At 36.9% G+C, this 20,061-nt stretch overlaps 1 protein-coding gene across 1 annotated transcript in view; it reads right to left on the minus strand.

Annotated features, from left to right (window-relative positions):
• Positions 1-20,061, minus strand: part of LOC104489017 (titin-like) — a gene marked incomplete at its 3' end in the record, with an annotated part of 40,564 nt that overhangs the window by 11,163 nt on the left and 9,340 nt on the right. The window contains exons 7-32 of the mRNA XM_010131130.1: positions 18,087-18,375; positions 17,709-17,861; positions 17,102-17,221; positions 15,946-16,083; positions 14,966-15,103; positions 14,342-14,476; positions 12,401-12,676; positions 12,168-12,287; positions 10,792-11,073; positions 10,436-10,501; positions 9,700-9,958; positions 9,090-9,150; positions 8,765-8,977; positions 7,782-7,924; positions 7,002-7,207; positions 6,660-6,890; positions 5,866-6,110; positions 4,927-5,150; positions 4,637-4,801; positions 4,383-4,551; positions 2,195-3,885; positions 1,815-2,096; positions 1,298-1,564; positions 865-1,137; positions 504-767; positions 144-404 (exon numbers count right to left, since the gene is read on the minus strand). Coding sequence (XP_010129432.1) covers positions 144-404; positions 504-767; positions 865-1,137; positions 1,298-1,564; positions 1,815-2,096; positions 2,195-3,885; positions 4,383-4,551; positions 4,637-4,801; positions 4,927-5,150; positions 5,866-6,110; positions 6,660-6,890; positions 7,002-7,207; positions 7,782-7,924; positions 8,765-8,977; positions 9,090-9,150; positions 9,700-9,958; positions 10,436-10,501; positions 10,792-11,073; positions 12,168-12,287; positions 12,401-12,676; positions 14,342-14,476; positions 14,966-15,103; positions 15,946-16,083; positions 17,102-17,221; positions 17,709-17,861; positions 18,087-18,375 — 6,671 coding nt within the window. The remainder of the gene's footprint in view (positions 1-143; positions 405-503; positions 768-864; positions 1,138-1,297; positions 1,565-1,814; positions 2,097-2,194; positions 3,886-4,382; positions 4,552-4,636; positions 4,802-4,926; positions 5,151-5,865; positions 6,111-6,659; positions 6,891-7,001; positions 7,208-7,781; positions 7,925-8,764; positions 8,978-9,089; positions 9,151-9,699; positions 9,959-10,435; positions 10,502-10,791; positions 11,074-12,167; positions 12,288-12,400; positions 12,677-14,341; positions 14,477-14,965; positions 15,104-15,945; positions 16,084-17,101; positions 17,222-17,708; positions 17,862-18,086; positions 18,376-20,061) is intronic.

The raw sequence follows: 20,061 nt of genomic DNA on the forward strand, positions 1-20,061 counted from the left end.
GGGAAAGAGCAAGAACATACAAAGAAAGATAAAGATTTTTAAAAAGCACAGAAACAGCACACTTGCTACAATTACAAAACACAGTACATTCAGTACTGTTTTTAAATCACAGTGAAAAAATCTCAGACTTCAACCCTACTAACCTGCTACAATAAGCTTTCCAGATGTTTTCTTTTCTCCAGCATAAAATACGTATTCTCCTTCATCATCTTTCATCATCTTCACCACTGTCAGTTTATATATTTTGCCACGTGCTTCAATTTTGTATTTAGGACCAGCCTTTATCTCTTGGCCTTTGAAATGCCAAATTACATCAATCCCTGAATGGGAGAGCTCGACCTCAAAGGATACATTCTGTGTTTCAGTGCAGGTGATGTCACGAAGCCCTCTAATAATCTGAATTTCTATAAAAAGAATACATTACAGGTGCATTAGTTATTTCCACAGTTTTGTAGTTAAATAAATAATTTCACCAAGAACTGTGCATCTGAAAGGAAACCTACTTTCAACTGTGACATTGCAACTTGTTTCAACTTTGCCAACCATTAGCTTATATTGTCCTTCATCTGACGCATGAGTTCTGGTAAGCACTAGCCTCTGTTTAGTGCCTTTACATACAGCTTGAACACGTTCATCAGGCTTTATCAGATGATCATTTAGGTACCATTTGGAGGAAGACACATCAGGTGCTGAAACTTTGCATTCGAGAATAGCTTTTGTTCCTTCAACTACATGAATATCTTTTAGAGGCACCACTATTTCCACACCTGTGAAGTTACAAAAACATTCATTATGAAAAAAAAAGTAGTAATCCTAAATGACCAAAAAATCAAGCACGCCTGCAAAATCACGGTAACGACTTACTGTACACTGTGATCTGTCCTGTGGTTGACAGTCCAAGATCAGGAACACTGAAAGAGTAAACTCCACTATCTTCCTTTGTTGCATCTTCTATCAGCAACATATGTGACTGTTTATCCAACACAATGTGAATACGATCACTTGATTGAATTTCATGATCATCTTTCATCCAGACACCTTCCACATTTTCCAGGGAGACTTTAACTTCAAGTTGTACAATATCTCCCTCACAGACTTTTTGATCCGTAAGTCCTTGAAGAATAACCATGGGACGAGCTGTGGAATGAAATAAAGTTAATTAATCCTTGTAAATTAAGTTAATTAGTTCCTCAGACATGCAGAGTATTGGCTATTAAGGCAATATGGAATATAGTGAAATAATATATGCTATAATATAGAAAATCTATGTGTACAATATAAGTATAGAAATGCTTACGCTTCATCTTCAGTTTGCAGTGAGTCCTTTTTCCATCAACAACAAAGCTATACTCTCCTTGATCATCTTTATTAACATCTTTAATAGTGAGGATTCGGCGACCGCGGCGGGATGTAATCACATATTTATGATTAGAAGCCAGTTCAACATCGCCATGATACCATTTCCCTTCCACATCTTCTGGGGAAACCTCACATTCAAGTTCACCTGAGAAGGACTCTGGTACTTCAACATCCTCAAGTTCTTTAATAAACTCAACCACAGCACCTACAAGCAAAAATAATTACATTTATGAATAAGCTTGATTAGGCACCCCTGATGAACGCATCCCATTAAATGAGACTAAAGAAATTAATTTATATACGGTGTAACCATATATCTCTGAACTTTTACACTGGATTCTGAGAATAAGAAAGCAGCTTGAACATTTCTTAGTGTGTTAGACACAATTTTAAATTGTTTTATTTCTTCCTGAAGCTGATTGCACTTTAACAGTACTGAGCTATATGCTTCTTACCTTCAACAGTAAGCTTTGCAGTAGTTTTTACGGAATTGTCTTCTACCAGCACACAGCTGTAATCATCAGCATCAGACATTTCAATTGTTAGTACAGAAAGAAAATGAGCTTTTCTGTCTGAGTGCATCCTGTATTTGTCTCCAGAATGAATCTCAACTCCATTCTTAAACCATTTCACTTTGACAAAGGGTTCTGATGTCTCACATTCAAATGTTGCCATGGAGTCTCTCTCTTTAGCAACAATATCTTGTAACTTCTGGGTGAAGCTGATTAACTGCTTGGCTGCAAAACAACATGCAATGAATCAATGGTGTTCTGATCATGTAGCCTTATGACCATTATGATAAGCAGCAGGATAAAAGTGAAAGAATTTAAATTACCTTGTACTAACAGAAAAGCATGGCTAGATGTTTCACCAGCTATATTGACTGCTTTCACCATGATGCTGGCAGAATCATCCGCAGTCACGTCTCTGATGACTAATTCACAGACATTATCTTCAGGCCAGTACCAATACACACGATCAGTCCTTTCAATCTGCACACCATTTTTGAACCACTGGCACTCAGGGTCTGGTTTTCCCACCACTCTCACGCGGAAGTGTGCATCTGTCCCCTGGGCTACAGTCTGGCTTTGAATTCGTTCAAATATCTTGGGAGCCTCCATGCTTGGACTAAGCTCAACCTTCTCTGGTTTGAATGTTGGAATGGTGATTTTGCCTTCAGGAGGAAGTGCTTTCTTCTCCTCCTCTGGGATTTCTTTGGTCCAGTGAAGAAGTTCTTCTTTTGTCTTTTTTAACAGTTCTTCATATGATTCATCTTTTTTACGAGACTTAAGTTCCACAGCAGTAATAGCTTCATAATAGCCCTCTTCTGTCCTACGCTTGAATTTACTACGCAGCTCTTCAGATTCCTCTGAAAGCTTCTCATGAGTGATTCTTTCAGCCCTTTTCAGTTTCACCACTTCTTTGGTTGTTGCCTCTCGGGGTTTGTCTACCTTCTGTACCTCAAAAAGAAGTTTTCCAGCCTCTGTCGCTACAGGCTCATGTTTCGGTTCAGGAGCACGACGAAGAACAGATCTGAAGTCTTCCCTCTGCTGGATCTCAAGTCTCACTTTATGTTCAATAGAGCCTTCTGGATTCTCTGCAGTGACTTTCACCTCTCCCGTGTCATATGATTTGCAGTCCACAATATCCAGGTAGTAGATTCCATCATAACGGAGTCTAAACCTTTTGCTCTTACGGATGAGCTGTCCATTGAGGTACCAGTTGACCTTGGGCAAAGGATAGCCAGTCACACGGCAGCGGAATCGTGCTGTTTCACCTTCCAGGACTCTTGCAGGTTCGGGAACCAAAACAATTTCTGGTTTTTGTTTTTCCTTTTGGTCCAGTGCAACTGCAGGAAGAGCACCCTCATGGGCCATTCTTTCTAACTCTTCAATTCGCTGCAGTCCCCTTCTGCCTTCTGGCAACTGGGATTCTTCCACAAGGCTTTTTTCATCCTTCACAATCAGAGTAGCTGATGTATGGTCTGTACCATATTTGTTAGTTGCCCTGCAAGTGATCACTCCACTGTCTCTGGAATAGGCTACTCCATAGTCCAGGCTGCAGTACCCAAACTCATTGATCATGCGGAGTCTGTTAGCTGCTTCCAAGGGCTTGCCATCATGCAACCACTCCACCACCATGGTTGGGTCACCAATTGGTGTAAGCCTGCACTCAAAGTGTGCTGGTCCAAATTGTTTGAGCCTTAAAGAGGTGAGCTTCTTCTTAAAAAATGGTTTCTGTTGTTTTTCTTTGTCATAAAGATCTCCTTCCTCCCATTGTTCTTGACCGTAACGCAAATGGAGAGGCTCTAACTCTGGTGCTGCAATCTCCTTGGCTTTGTAAGTTCCTTTTGGAATGATTAATCTTCTTTCTGGTTCAGGTTCTGCATGTTCAACTTCAACATTTACTTTGCACCGAGTAGTATCCCGCCCAGCTTTATTGATAGCAGTAGCAGTATACCATGCAGCATCGTGCCTGGCAGTAGATTCAATTTTAAGGGCGGCGGCTCCTTTGGTTCCCTCGATCCTGAAATATTAAAACAGTCTTTAAAAAATGATTTTTGTACTTCTTTCATTTTTGCCCTTCTCCAAAATTAGGTCAAAGCCTCCAAAGGCAAATCTCTGGAGGTATTAGACATGTTGTTTATGCTTATTCATGCTTATCAGTGCAGTGCCTAAAAATCAAATAGATAAGGATAATAAAAACTAGTCTTGAATGCAATAACAGTTTTTCCTGCAGAGGACTTCAAAATCAGAGACAGATACAGGTTCTCTAAGTCTCAGTTGTAAAAGCATCGGCTTTGCTGAATATGAAAGGCATGAGCTGGAAAAAAAATGAGTCCTAAAAGATATTTTGTTTCTCAGCCTTGATGCGATGCAAAAGCTGTTAGTAGATTCAGTAGCTGCTGGGCTAAGCCCTTAGTGAATCCTTTCTACAGAAGCAAATATTTTCAGCACACTGTAGGAAGCACTTTGCAGGATGGTGATTATTATCTCCTTTACTATTAAAATAAAAATGCTTACTTTATTTGGGGGTATTTATGAGGTACAATGATGTCACTGTTCTTCAGCCATACAATATCAGGATTAGGGTTACCAGTAGCTTTCACTGCCATGTGCAGTCTAGAGCCCTCCTTTACACTAACATTCTTCAGCCTTTCCACAAAGTGTGGTCTGACTAGGTCTTCCTTAGCTGAAAGAACAAAAGTGAGTTATCACAAGAGGAAACAACATAACCATAACTCCTCAACCTTCTAAAAATAGCATGTGGTAGGTACCTTCCACAGTCAGTGTCATTGAGACTGAGGCTTTGCCTGCTCTATTCTGAGCAATTACAGCCCATTCTCCAGAGTCATCAGGCATAGCAGGAACAATGATCAGTGACTGGGTGCCATCTTCTTTAATCACTATTTTATGGGTGTAGTCATTAACCACTTGTTGACCTGCAGATTATACACATTGGGGAAAAAAAAAAAAAAAGAGTTGCACTCAAAACAGTGCATCAACAAGAAGTTAAATGCATATAAGATTGTTTTCAAGATTATTGATGAAAATGAGGCTGGTGTACCATTATGGAACCAGTATGTCTCTGGCATAGGTCTGCCAACAACTTTTAAGTCAAATCTTGCTGTCTGCCCCTGTGAACATTTAAATGATGTAGGTTTCAGCACAAAGACTGGCTTATATAATCTCTCCAGCTGTCCTTCATCAGCGTCTTCTAATCTGCGGGCAGGAGAACGAGAAGGAGAGCTGCGGGCAGGAGATCGGCTTGGAGAGCGTGGAGAAATAGACCTGAAAGGAAAAGATAAGACAGTTGTGTATGACAATATCATATAGTGGTGGACTAACGTTAAACAGAATTTAACTTCTGCCTTTCGCATAATTTATTTTAAAGAAGTTAACCAATTTATCTATGTGAAAAATCATGACAAAATTAATTTTTATTTGTAGTCAATTCTCTTTACATTTTTGACAGCAATTTGTATAGCTGAATAGTATTAGGATACACCACAGCCAGGGAAATTTTTGGCTTTTAGATACTGTACATATATGGATGTAATAGTGTATATCTTTGTGTATGTACATGGAGACAGAACACAGTACATAACAATGTTGTATTTTTTCTGTCATAGAAACACAGCTGTTTCAAGCTCAGGAAATGAGAGTTTCACACAGTACTAAAACTCAAGTGCAGCTTTTTAAATTTTCTCCAGACCATGAGCACTTGAAGAAATGAATATGGTTACTGAAGTTCTAAATCTGATACTGTGGCTGGATACACATGTGAATGATGATGGCACTCAGAGAACTGCATTGCTCATTACAAAGCCTAATCAGACAAAGAGTTGTCACATAGATCAATACAAGCCATGAAAACAGCATTTAGAACTTCTCTAGAGGTATGCAAACTCCAATACCTAAGGCTGGTTAGCTGCTGCGTAAAGAGTTTTTTGTCTATCACAGAATACTGAAGTCTCATTAAATTTATATATTACTGTGTACCTACCTATATCTTCTCATAACTTCTGGTCCTGGCATATAACCTGGAGTTGCTGTGGGTGCAACTGGCTCAACGTAGAGTTTTGCTGAGCAAATGGCATTTCCTTTCATATTACTGGCAAGGACAGTATAAATTCCTTCATCTTCAGGTAAAACAACAGGTAAACGCAGACTGGCACTACCATCTTGCAGAACTTCCACACGGTAGCGCTCTCCATGCCTTATCCGCTTACCATCTTTGTACCATGCAATCTACGTGGAAAGAAACAACGGGATGCTATATGAGCTCTCTTAAAGACAAAGATCCAATAGCAACCCATGCATACAGCATATTACAGCTTCCTATTTTTCAGCTGATACACCATCAAAGACCATGTATATGTGTTAACATTAACATCTTTACTTGAAATAAATAAGACTAAAGTAACATGTCTTCACAGCATCCTGAAACATGAGTTTTGGAGCTAGAAAGAGATATAAAGCTCATTTTGAGGGACAGCAAAGAGACCTAGACCAGACTTGCTGCTGTGTTGCCCACATGTGTGGGCTAACTTGGAGGTACTCAGAAACAAGACCAACTTAACTGTTAAATCTAGCCTGCCTCTGAACTGACTAGCCAACCCAACACTATTCTATTAAGGGACAAAAGGAAAGTTCAGCTCGATATCAAAACAAAAGACTGGATTTCCTTTGAGATTTCTATGCAGAATGTAAAATGTCTGACTGAGATTTTAAGGTTTTTTTCAAGTGGAGCACCTGAAGGCTTTTTAAATAGGTTAATGTCACACAGGTTTGGGGTACCTTTGGCAATGGATATCCAGTTGTCTTGCAATGGAAAGTAACTCCTGTCCCTTCAAAGGCTCTGTAATTCTTCAATCTTAAATCAAATCCTGCTTCTATAGCTTCAGATTCAGAAATATCAACCATCATCGTGTCTCCATCTTCTTCAAGAAGTTCATCTAAGGTGGTCTTAATAATTCTGAGTTCAATTTCCTTGATGAGCCTTTCTTCAAAAGAAGAAATATGGAATTCCTGTACAGAAAAGCAAGACCATTAATTCTGTATGTCAGACAATGATCTTGTAAAGAAATTATTTGTACTGGTAAAACGGCAGCACAGAAAATGATACGGAGCGAGACATACCTCATCTTCTACAAAAGTTCTGACCATCACTGTATCTTTCGCCATTTTCTTTCTAATTAGGGCTTGTTCTTTTTCATATTCTCTTTCAAAGTCACCATATGAAATAGCTGGGGCTACCTCAGCCACTTTGGGTTCTTGTACATACGCAGTCACCTGAGTTTGGTACATCGTTTCTTGTTGCGATTTTATGTAGGCTTCATAATCAGCTAAGAATTAAGAACACATTGATTTTTGTAAGTTTTCGTGGTTTTCGCTGGATTGAATAGAGAAAACAAGTACAAACTTATTCTACTGGTTTGGGTGATTCAAGCAGAGTTTCTGTCTTTTTAGGCAATAAAATATGAACAGCAATAAAAGGCAGACTGATGCCCTCAGACAAGCTTTATAAACAAAAGTTTTACTGTGCTATTTAAGTGTTCTAGTTCTCAAAGGGGAAGCACCTCTAGAGACTATTTTACAGTTTCTTCACCATAGCTCTCTCCTGCAAACTTTTATGCATTTTTACAAGGGCAACTGAAAAAAAAAAATTGTTAGCATCTTTCCCTGTAAAAGAACAACCTATTACTTGATTAACATCAAGTTAAGGATGTCAACAGAAGAAAGTTCCTATAGCTACACAAAGAATATAAGTCCCTCAAGAGCCTGATGTGAAATACTCTGTCTTGAAGAATCAGTGCCACCAGATCTCCCTTTAAGTTTCTTGAATTGACCAAACTAAGCTGCAAACAATTTGCAGCACAATTTAAAATCTTTTTCCCATTCATTTAATCTACAATGTACCTTCTTCTAGTAGGGAGACCGTTGCAGAAGCTTCTCCGTGTTTATTACGAACAACAATAGTGTATTCTCCGGCATCGTCGGCAAAAGTCATGGAAATTTCAAGTTTGCATTCCCCGGTTTCTCTTTTGTAACTCACTTTGTATCTACAGAAAACATAGAAGTACAAGTTCTCTGTAATTCTGATGAACAGACTTTTTAGTGGATTTGCTTTTAGTTATACAACTAGTCAGAATTACTCCTAACTTGAATAAGACACAAAAAAAAAAAAAAAAAGAGAAAAAGATAAACTTTTGCATAAAGCTGACTGTTGTCTTACCATGACCTACTCCCTGCTAAAATGATCACTCTACTTAGTGGCCTTCAGGTAACATTGAGAGAAAAAGATAAACTTTTGCAGGCAATTCTCACTCAATCTGCAGAGCACAGGAAAAAAAACCATGCTGAAACTAGACCTGTAGACTAGTTTATTTCTGTTGTCACTAAAATAAATGGGATGCAAACAGCAATACTGAAATATCACAGATCCAGTTATCAGGCACAATAGAATGATACATGCTGTGTACACATAGTTTGTCCTAGTATGGTTCATTATGACATGATATATTTCAAGAATGCTACAAATGATTTTTTTTTCTGCCTCAAAGAGTGTTGCTTTCTATAGACAACATCTGCATAGATAGAGTGCAAACATTGCAGAGGCAGAATAAAACAAACACAATACGTCTGCCGATTTGTTTTTAAGGATATGTGCCATTTCTCATTTTAGGTACTTTTGAGTATTTATATGGTAAAACTTGGGAGCCTTCTAAAAATCTCACATTAACACATGATCCTATGACTTTTCCATTTCAGAAATAAAGTTTTACAGAAATCATGATGTTATTTGGCTCAGCATCAGTAAAGGAATAAATATTAGGGTATTGTCAATTAAATATTCTTGAAATTAATGTTTAAATAGTTTTTGTGCATTCCATTCAAAGTACCTGTAGCCAGTCGTTAGAGGAAGTCCACCTTTTTTCCAGTAGACATGTGGCTTTGGGTTGCCCCCTACTTGGCACTCAAAAATAATGCTCCCACCTTCAATTAATTTATGTACTATGGGTTTTCTTATGAAGAAAGGAGGTATGGGTTCTCCCGATACTTCCTCTGCTGCAGCAGAGACATCTTCCATTACGATGTCCTTTGTCTCCACATACCTGAAATAAGATTCCAGTGCAGGTAAGTATGAGAGCTGATGTCTGAGGCTCTCATAAACAGTGCAAGAAACTCATGACCGCAAGAGCGGTCTTTTTAGGGAAGTAACTTTACCGTTTCTCTTCTGTAACAGCCTTCTCAGAAATGGTTTCTCGAGTCTCAGTTTCCTCTGAAACTGTAAGGCAAATTTGATACAGTGGCTTTTAAAATACTTTAATAGTGCTTAAGCAGTTAGTATAGTTATCACAAAGAGAGAGAAGGTTAAGTAGCAAGTTGGCTCAGAGGGGCAGGTACTTCCAGTGAGGAAGCAAGAGTCTCCTTACAGCCCTGACAGCTAACAGTCCTGGAATACAAATCAAGGCATATATTCTTTTTGAGAGCTGACAAAATGTCTGTTACATTACAAATAATATGCAGTTAACAAAATTATAATCTTCCTACAGTGACAGGAGGAAATGGCTTCAAGTTGTGCCAGTAGAGGTTTAGATTGGGTATTAGGGAAAATTTCTTCACCGCCAAAAGGGTTGTGAAGCATTGAAACAGGCTGCCCAGGGAAGTGGTTGAGTCACTGCCCCGGAGGTATTTAAAAGACGTGTAGATGTGACACTTAGTGACATACATGGTGTAGTGTTGACTTAGCTGTGCTAGGTTAAAGGTTGCACTCGATTTTAAAGGTCTTTTCCAACCTAAACTATTGATTCTATGACTTTATAAATACATTTACCTTTGACATGTAACTGGCAAGATGTGCTGACACTCCCAGCCTGGTTGGTAGCAGTGCAGGTAAATCTCCCACTGTCTTCTGCAAAGGCTTCACGAATCACAAGGCGAGCAAGCCCTGCTTTGAAAGTGATCTGGAAGTCCATTGAGCTCTCAATCTTGTAGTTCTCCCTGTACCATGTCACAGTAGGCTGAGGATGACCAGAGATATGGCACTCCAGAGTGACAGACTCACCTTCAGTCACAGTCTTATTTTTGAGGCCCTGTATGACAAAAAAAAAAGTATCACAGTCAGTATATATTTTCACTGCTAAACAGACATCTAAATAACTAAAACCTATTTGAATGGGAAATTTAATGTCTAGTTCAAACCATTGTACTGTTCAGCAATGTATTCAGGATAAAAAGAGGCATTTTCCCAAGGGAAGTATTTGAAACTGGATTTGGGATCTCTGAACATTACTGTTATTAACAAGGAAATGAAAAGATAGGTTGATGTTTATGCAGGTCATGATGACAAACTGTTACCCTGCATCAAAAGTCAACAAACTCTATGACAAAGTTGTGAAGAATCACCCCCATAACAGACATTCAGGATAGTTTGTATCAGACATAAACTGTATGGCTGAGTAAGTCTAGTACAGTGTCAACAAGATTTTTAAAAAGCCACATTTTCACGGTCAGGCTTTCAAAGAGAAAAGTTAGAATACAAACCTGATGAAAACATACAAATTACTTACTGAGACTAAGGTGGGTGGGGTAGCAGGGATTTCTGCAGGCGCAGGAACTCTGGCAGTTTCTGTCACCTAGGTTGTTTAAAACACAGTTAATAAACACCTAAAAAAGCCAAGGACTTAGTTACCCTTAAAAACAAATCAGCCAAGAATTTAGATAAGAAATTTGGCAAAGAGATCTCTTTGCTTGTCATAGATAAATATTAGGTCCTTAGAAGGATTTGTGTAAAACAACAAAGAGATAAAAGTTAGCAGAATGCTCTAGAAGTCGAAAATTGCAATGAGGAAACAGCAAACAAGTGAGGCTATGCTATGTTTTTAAGATGAAAGTCAAAGTGATAAAGATTTGCTTAATAACATACCTTTGCTTCACCTTCTTTCCGCAATGCCAGATGTTCTTCCCGCACTGCTTCACCTTTAATGCTTACTCCTGTCTCTCTTTTAGTCTCAACGTCATAGCGACTTTTATAGGTCTCAGCAGCCTCTCCAAAGGGAAACTGTGGAGGGGCAGCTGGCTCTGCTTTTATCCTGACTTCATGCGGTTTTAGCTGAGGGGGTTTCACGGGCTTGGTGATCTTCTGCGCAGCAGAAGCAGTTGATAACTCTTTTTCCAGAGTAGCAATGGCAGATCCAGCTATCGAAACCTGGGGAGCAGAAAAGAAAGAGTTAGAGCTTTGCTGTTCTCTTTTTTTCCAAAGATGACAGGCTATTTCTTGAGCAGATTGCACACGCACTGTTTGCATCCTTAGTTACTTATTTGTTGACACTGCAAAAGCTATATGTACAAAAATGAATTCTAGATTTAAATTACCATAGTAGAATACCAGATATAATCTACTTGTATCGTTTTTGATTGTTTAATATTAAAATATTTTTTTTTAAATTTAGAATTTGATCTTCAAATGGCTAAGAAGCTCTTAAATGCAACATGAGAAACGTCCTCTAAATTTATTCATGAGGCCTTACCTTTCCATTTAATCTGTCTGATACTGCAATAAACAGTGCTACTAATTACATGACTGTCAGTGACTAAAATAACTGAGAAGATTTCAAAATGTTATTGTTGGTGTAATAACTTCGGAAAACTTACATAAATCTTTAAAGAAAAACTATTTAAGGTAATTCATATAGCGATTAATTATGTTTGAGGGAAAAAATAGTTCATTTTAAAAGTCCAGGTGAAGACGAAAATTATGCTTGAATAAGAAAATTAATTAAATGAGAACTTTTAATATTATGTGGAGTCATTGAACAGAAGAATGGGGAAAAATATTAAAAATGGATGGTGTCATATTATGCAGTCTGGATTTTTTCTGTTTCAGAAATCAGCTTAGTATGTAGTAATCTGCAAGGAAGAAACAAACTGTTTTCACTGTGCTAGTGAACAGATGCACATAAGATTAAAGAGGGATACTTCTGCTCTTTAAAAAACAAGCTGCGTGATAAATCATGATTTCACTCTATGACATGAAGTATTGAAGCTGCATCCTCAAACAGATGACAAGCCTGTTTTAATAACCAATAACTGCAAATCACATTTGAGCAGTTCATGTGTCTGTTTACAGCACGGCTCTTTATTAGTCAAAAATCCAACAAAAACAACTGTAGAGAGCATACAGCTCTCCTTCTTCTTGGGAAAGCATCATACTGGAGGGGGAGGAAAAGTCAAATGGAATGGGTGACCTGCTAGTTACTATAAATGAGCATGCTGTTCTTGGACTCAGTTTTCATTTCTTACCTCGTATGTATGATCTGGTTTAGGAACAGCAATTTTGGAGACTGTGAAGTGAGGACTTGCTGTGCGGGGTCGCGGATGTTCGATATGAATTGTTTTCTCAGCTTCCATTGCTCTTTTTATCTACACAAAGCAATGGAAAAAGTAGTTGAGAATGTGATGCTGTTCTCCAAACTGAAACGGATTTCACCGGGACATAGATTTTGGAAAACAATGCAATGCAAACTGAGTCTAACCTCTGTTGATACATAAACTTCTTTCTTTTCAGCAGCTGGGATAGGTTTCTCAGGAGGAACATAGACAGTTTTAACTTCTTTAGTGACAACATGATGTTCTGCTGGGGCCTCAGCAACACGGTCTGTTACAGTATGCTCTCTGTAGCCATATTCCAGAGTTTTCTGCTTTACAGAAGCTTCATCTGCTTGTCCTGTTCCCAAGGGCGCTCGAACACGTGCCTGATCAACTGCTGCAACAACTGTAGCTACAGCTTCAGCCCTTTTTCCAGCTTCAATCTATAGATAACATTGGCAGAAATTATACAAATATTCATTATTAAAGTTTTGCATATATGGCAAATAATTATAAATACAATGCTCAGTAAAGTATATTTGAGACAAAAAAGAGAGTGCATGGTTATGCGAAAGCAATTATGTAAATATCAAATGCGTTCATAAATATACTTCAGGGTCAGTAGATTCAAATGTAGAAATATTTTTTCTAAGCTCTATCTAGGCATATTCAGAACATATCTATGTTTACGAGCTTTACACATACCAATATTGTATGCGAGCTCACTTCTATTATTTTATAGTCACATTTATGGCTACTTGTCTAAGAGCACACTAGGTATGTAAACGTGCACATAATTCTAAAGTTAGTATGCTCATCAGCTCCATATAACTGTTAGATACTACTAAAAATGTAGAGAACCTGTCTAGCATCTGATGTGAACGTATTTACTAAGGAACATGCTCATAAATTTTTTACCACAGGCATATCTGTTAATTTAGCGCTAACCTGTTTAAAATGATCTTACAAAATAAGGAAAACAAAGCTTTCTTAGAAATTGCAAATAATACATTTGTACCAGGACTTTTGTTTCTAATAACTGATCGATACTGTCAACTTGTATGCTATCAGGGTCCAAATTTCTGCCCAATCAGGCAACACTAGGTAATAGGATGATTACTGCTAGTGTTTATTATTACTATCATAACTGATCTGGATGTAGAAACACCATGTGAAATGTATGCCTCAGAGATGGGAAAAACATAGATAATTTCATGCTGATTTTAAAATCATTATCACCTCCAATTAAAATAAGTGAGGACAAAGTGAGATTATTTACAGAGATTTTGTTTTATTATTAAAGTACTGTTTAGGTAACAGGGACCTTCTATTCAATATGATTGCCAATTTAAAAATCATTGATTATACCAACTTGAATTCGGCCCTAAATTTACATGATCTGACAAGTAACTAATCTCTTAGGAGTTTGACTCCTCTGAATGAGTTTTATATGCTATGCTCTTTTAATTACATTTTATGAAAGTATTTTATGAATGTACCATACTATTTCTAACAAAATAGACAGACTTTAAATAAAAGCTGTTGGCAAATATGCTATTCTTCCACACACGAGAGCTCTGGCTGTAATACAGCACTGGCTGTACTACAAAAGAAAAGCTTTTCTACTCAAGGAGTCCTACTGGAACAAAGCAGTGTCAACAAGTGTTTGACTGCCAGAAGTAATAAACTTAAAAGATTTGAATGGATATTAAAGTTTGTATTGAACAAAACCCAATACAATTCTAACTTTAATAGAGGTTGTTTCATCTGACAACCATAAAATTGAAAGGAATCATCATATAGAAAAAAGGATTGCAGAGTCAGAAGTTTGAACAAGTAAATGTTACTTGAAAGTCATGGCTTTCACAGAGAAATCCAACTGTATTCTTAGGAATGATATTTCCTAACAGGATGAGACACAGACTTAGGAATCACTAGAAAATTAGTCACACTGACTCTGTTACTTGACAATCATCCCACTTAACAGGTATGTTGGGAGGTATTTATTTGAGGGCATTCTATTGTTGCCAAGTAGCTCTTAAACTGTGAGGTTTTCAGATAAAACAAATTATAACAGTGCATTTCACATCTGCAACAGCTATATTCACCTGATCATAAGGTAGATGAATTTGGTTTTGCTTGGCTGTAACTTCTCTAGGTCTGGATACTGTGACTAGTGCTCTGGTTTTATCAGTAGCAGTTATTTTTGGAACTACAGTAGTTTTCTTAGCTTGTTTTCTAATCTAATTATTATAGCAGAAATAATAGTTTCAGTTACGTATAATCTTGAAAGATATTTGAACAATGGGAAAGAATTTTGAAATGGGAACAGGAATGGAGAATTAAGGGGTTAGATCCTTGTTCACTGCACACAGCTCTATTATATATACACTGATAAGTATTGTTACACCTTGACAACTATTTAAATAAAATAAATTACTTTTTTAAAAAAGTTAAAACCCATTTCAGGAGTCAGTCAGTCCATTCCAAAAGTCAGTCAGAAGAGAATTATGGGCATCCAGTTAATGAAAATATTTAGGAGAGAAAGATAGAGGAGGCCTATAGAGGAATAATATAGCCTAATTAATAGTAGTTTTAGAAGTTTGTAAGTGGAATAAATCTTAGAAAAAATGAGCTGTAGTTGTACAGTTAGTATTTTTTGAGGGACACATAAGGTTTGTAAAGAAGGGAGGATAAAAAAACCAAATATGGTTGTAAATAGTGCTAGTCACCTTTTCATGGGTTATGCTCACTTGTTCCTGTTTGGTAGTAATTCCTTCTTTACTTTTCGATATTATGACCGGTGGTTTAGGTTTATCGGTGGTAATTACTACCTTAGGTACAGAAGGTTTCATATCTTCCTTTCTTATCTAGTTTTTATGGTAAAGAAAAATAATAGCAATCAGTTTTGTCTGTTGTCAAAATTACACAGCTTTCCAGGAAAGTGGGATAAGGTTTCAGCATGTAAATCAATAAAACAAAAACATCTCCTGAGAAACCGAATAGTTCCTTTGTACAGCAACTTATAACCTATCCTACTGACTGAATGAAGTGTGTTCAAAGTCATTCATATATTGCATAAATCTGCGTATAAATTAGGGAAGAATCTTCCCACTTCCTAGTTAGTTGTAATATCCTATTGTTATGTTTTGGAGAAACTGCATAGAAATGAGTATTACTGGCTTAATATTTACTCCCATCAGTATATGGAACTATTTCATTGGTTACTCCAACAAACAATGGTTCCACAATATGGTCTAGCAGATGCATTCACTCCTCACATAAATATGAACGTCATTAAATCAAACACCATGTGTTTGATTTATATCATATCATGCGAGATAATCTTTACAATTTATCTTCAGATATCTACATTCAGACAAAAATCAAAGATCGTCAAGAATCAGAAGAAATTCTGATTATAAAGAGTAATAAAATATTATTCTGGTAATAAAAGCCATAATGCTCAAAGGATCTGTAGGAAGGGCATCTGCACTCTTCCGCTGTAGATAGAATTGCTATGAAGTCAGTAAAACTGGGCTTGCAATGCTGGACCTGTAGTTGGAACACCTTGCTTTATAAAGTTTTCATTTTGTAATCTTCTCTTCATAAAGAAGCAGAGCAACGATACTTAGCACATTTGATGAAGAATGAGGTTTTATAAACTTATTAGAGATTAACAATGAGTTAAACACCTGTAACATTTCTTTACCTTTTCATGAGCAACATGCACTTGCTCGTGTCTAGTAGATATTTCTTGTCTAGCTCGTGATATTCTTTCTTGCTCTTTGGCTTTGTCTGTGGCAATTATTACTGTGGGTACTGGAGTTCTCTCTGCTTCTTTTCTTACCTGGATGTTTACAAATAAAGAAGTTTAATTACATATTGTTTTAAAATATAAAGTATGTGGATTTGGAAAAGAGGATACAAATGAAAGGGATGAAAAATGTCAAACTCTGGATTTCAAAATCATCTAGTCTGGAAACAATAACAACATAAAGAGACTTTGTATAAAACATGTATAACATTTAGCAGACAAATAATAAAACATTCTACAACTGCTTGCTTTGCTGCTTAAAGCAGTAATAAAAAAATCCTATCAAGGAAAAACTGTCCAGTATAATAACCAGTTTGAGGAAGTGTAGGATGTTAAAAACAAGTTTTAGGTAACTTCCACTTTGCCAGGTAGTTCAGATGTAAACTGCACGTAAAAATGTAACTTTTTGCCTAGAGGGATTTCTATTTCTCAGTACTTTGAAGATAGGGCATGCTTTCTTCCTCATGCATTTCAGCTAGAACACAAATATAACATTTTGCTATAAAAGCTGGTCTTCATTAAATTGCATTTTTTGTTTGATAAAACACACGCTAGAACAACCTGAATTCCAATCACTCATCAGTATTTTCAAAACTGATTTTAATGCAGGATGAGTTTTTCCTCCTTTTTTTGGACACACTGTGCTGCCAACAAAGAAAGTAGGCTACAAATGGCAAGCTTAGGAAAAAAATCATAAAAAAAAAATAATTGGAAAATGGAAGAGATATTAAAGAATTGACATGTAAGAAAATGTTGAGAATACTATCCAGTATATCACCATACAATACATAAAAAATAGATGTTTCTCTAAGTTAATGTTTTGCAAGTTTATATTATCTGTTATTAGTTATTAATAATAGAAATTAAATTTAAAAAGACAGTCATAATTAAGGAGAATGGTAACAGGTTTAAACTAGAAGAGTGAACATATATAAAAGGAAAAATATTACTGTATGTCAATTGTCTTGTTCATAGGCTCACTTTTTTGATGAGATATGAGATTTTTTTAACAACATAGGCTATGGCAATCATAGGTAACATCTGTATTCACCTTTTCATGAGAGATGTGCCTCTGTTCTTGTGAAGTAACAATTTCTTCTCTAGTTCGCGATATTACTGTTTGTTTTGTGGCTTTATCACTGGTAACTACTACCGTTCCCTCCTTTCTCATCTGATTTTTATAGCAACAAACAAAGAAAAAAAGCCTTATAATTTATTTTAAAAAAATTGGTCATCAAAAAAAGAGGAGAAAGAAAAATAAGAGGCAAATGCAAGTGAAGGAAAAATGCTGAGGGAGAATTATTGTACTTCTAGTGGGGAAAGCATAAAGGAGATATTAGATTAAAAACTTCATCAGTGTAAGAATAATGTTAGAGGAAAAATTGACAAGAGAGAAAATAGGATCACTTTCATAGTAGGCATTCTTAAACTTAAAAATAGTTTAAGAATAATTAATTCAATCCTGCTATGACGGAAAGCAATGGAATAAGTGATCCATTAACATTCCTTTCTGGTGCAGATGCTCTATGCGAGTATGCATGCTTTTGTGGTGCACTGGGTAATATCTTGTTAATTCCTCACAGTGAATCATGCCTTGTTTGCAGGTTGGATGAAGGGATAGAAGGAAAAATCATAGAATGTCTGTGCTTTATTTCTACCTGCTCCTGAACAGGTTGAACATGGACCGCAGTCATTGCTGTCCTTTTAGCAGTTTGCTCCACAACACCTGGAGCTGGTTCTCTCACCATGGCTTGATCCACAGCAGCAACAACCGTAGCGACAGCTGCTGTTTTTCCACTGTCCTTTCTCACCTATATTAGTCACATCAAAAGATATTTTTGCATGTTTTGCATACATTCAGAAGAAGCACAAAACAAGTACACAGACAGAATGTTGCAAAGAAATGTTTAAATATTTGCAGCAGAACTCTCTCAACAGTAGGCACACACACACACACGTTTTTACACACAGCCTCTCAGATTCCAGTGAGTCCACACACAGGGTAAGCCAATGCTTTCTCCAAAAACAGACTTTACCTCTTTAGCACCAGCTGCAACCTCAGCAGCTTTAGCACCGCTAATGGTTACTTGTTCTTGGACCCCATATCTCCCCTCCCATCTTTCTTCAGTTCTTATTTGGGTAGTGCTTGTAGATAGTCTTGTTTCCTTCATCTGGGCTTCCGTAGTTGCAGTGTATCCTTCCTGCTTCCAAGGAGGAAGGACTTCAGCCCCAGCTGTTGTCACTACTTGTGTTTTACGGATTGGAGATGGAGATTTCACTGGTCTAATAGGTGAGGTGGAGATTCTTCCAGCAGGAGAAACAGACCTGATGAAAAAATAAAGTATTAATATAATTCATGTTATGTCATGCAACAACAATTTCTGCCTGAGCTTGAATTCACTCCCCATTTAGGTTATCTTCAGTACTTTGTGTTTTGATTTTTAAAATTTTTTTGAGGTTTTCTACTTATGAACTGCACTTATCTGTTTTTAACATTATGCTCAGTGTGTGTTTTGGTCATACTTACTGTTGTGACACATCTTAATAGTAGCTTAGTTAGATTTCCAAGGAGAAATAAGGGCTAATGTCAAAGGGCATCTCACTCAAACAGATAGATTTAAAATCTAAAAATACATCATTAGTTTCCATTTGATCTATCTTAATTCTCCTAACAGGAATAATATAAAAGGCTTACAGGCTGTGACTATTGCATATTGTATTTGTGGTCCGGTCTCTGTAGAGACACAAAATGATTAGTGTAACTACTCTGTAAAAATACCGTGTGGCAGCCACCTAGCACCAACATAACTGTATCTATTCCTGTACCACGTCCCATTTACATGTGTTATCCACACATGTCTTCACACTTCAGGCAAGCTTCTGATCAGGGCCTATATTTTTTCCCATTCTTGCATTTACAAATCTCACCCACAATAATTGGTAGATACTTTGAAAGTGCTAGTTTCTAAATTTTGATATTCCAAAAATTCAATTCCAATCCTAGCAGGTGGTTTTAAAGCATTTTTCTGTGTTAATGCTTTTAATGCTTCTGTTAAGCTTTAACAGATTTTCTAACTTAGATTTTCTTTGAGAGGAATTTTTTTTGTGTTTCATTTCCCAGATAATATTAATAAATTGCAGCAATAGGGGGCAGCAGCAGCATATGAATTTTTAGATTTATTGTCTAATATATTGTATGTCTAAATGTGGTTTGACTAGCTGTGGAGTACAAACTTCTAGTTCCATATGCACTCTAGATGGCACTATTGAATTATTCTTTCATCTCTGCAGTTAGTTATTGCCAGTTACTATCAATCCATTTCTTCCTGACCTTGCAAGTTGTTCTCAATGGGGACAAAATTCACCAGCATACCTAGCTCCGGCAATTTAAATGGGGCTTTTCTGACCGCTCATCTTGGAGACATACCTTCTACTTCAGGATGCTTAAACTGCAGGAATTCCTAAACAATTTTCTCTTTATCTGCCTCTTAGCACAGACCTCCTGGGGTCTCTCCCAGACCATGAGCCCTGCTCTTCAAAAATCACTTATTTTCCCTCTCCCTAGACACTCCAGGCATTAGAGCTAACCTTCAATTCTTCCATAACCACATTCATCTTGTCTACCTTCAAAACATTGTTTCTGCAGTCATTACCAGCACACACTTAGAACACATGTTCACATTTTTTTTACATATCCTTCCATTCTGTTTGCCACTCAGTGGCACTGGTCTTTTCTTTGATTATCTAAAATAATCAAGGGCAAACTGGTCTGGTGTTTTCTTTCATCATGAACTTGGAGCTTTGAGTGCTACTTCAGCTGTATATGGAGCAATCAAATGGGATTTACTATCTAAAGGATTTTCTTCTATGTGGGATAGGAAATTTATATGAGGCATGCACTTCTATAAAGGTGGAAAATATAGCATGTTATAGTTCACTGTCAGAGTAAACTCACTATTAAGTCAGTGCATTCTTCTATTTTATACTATGTTCTCATTCTACAGCATTCCT

Source organism: Buceros rhinoceros, unplaced genomic scaffold (genome assembly GCF_000710305.1).
Source record: "Buceros rhinoceros silvestris isolate BGI_N320 unplaced genomic scaffold, ASM71030v1 scaffold16482, whole genome shotgun sequence".
NCBI classification, from domain to species: Eukaryota; Metazoa; Chordata; class Aves; order Bucerotiformes; family Bucerotidae; genus Buceros; species Buceros rhinoceros.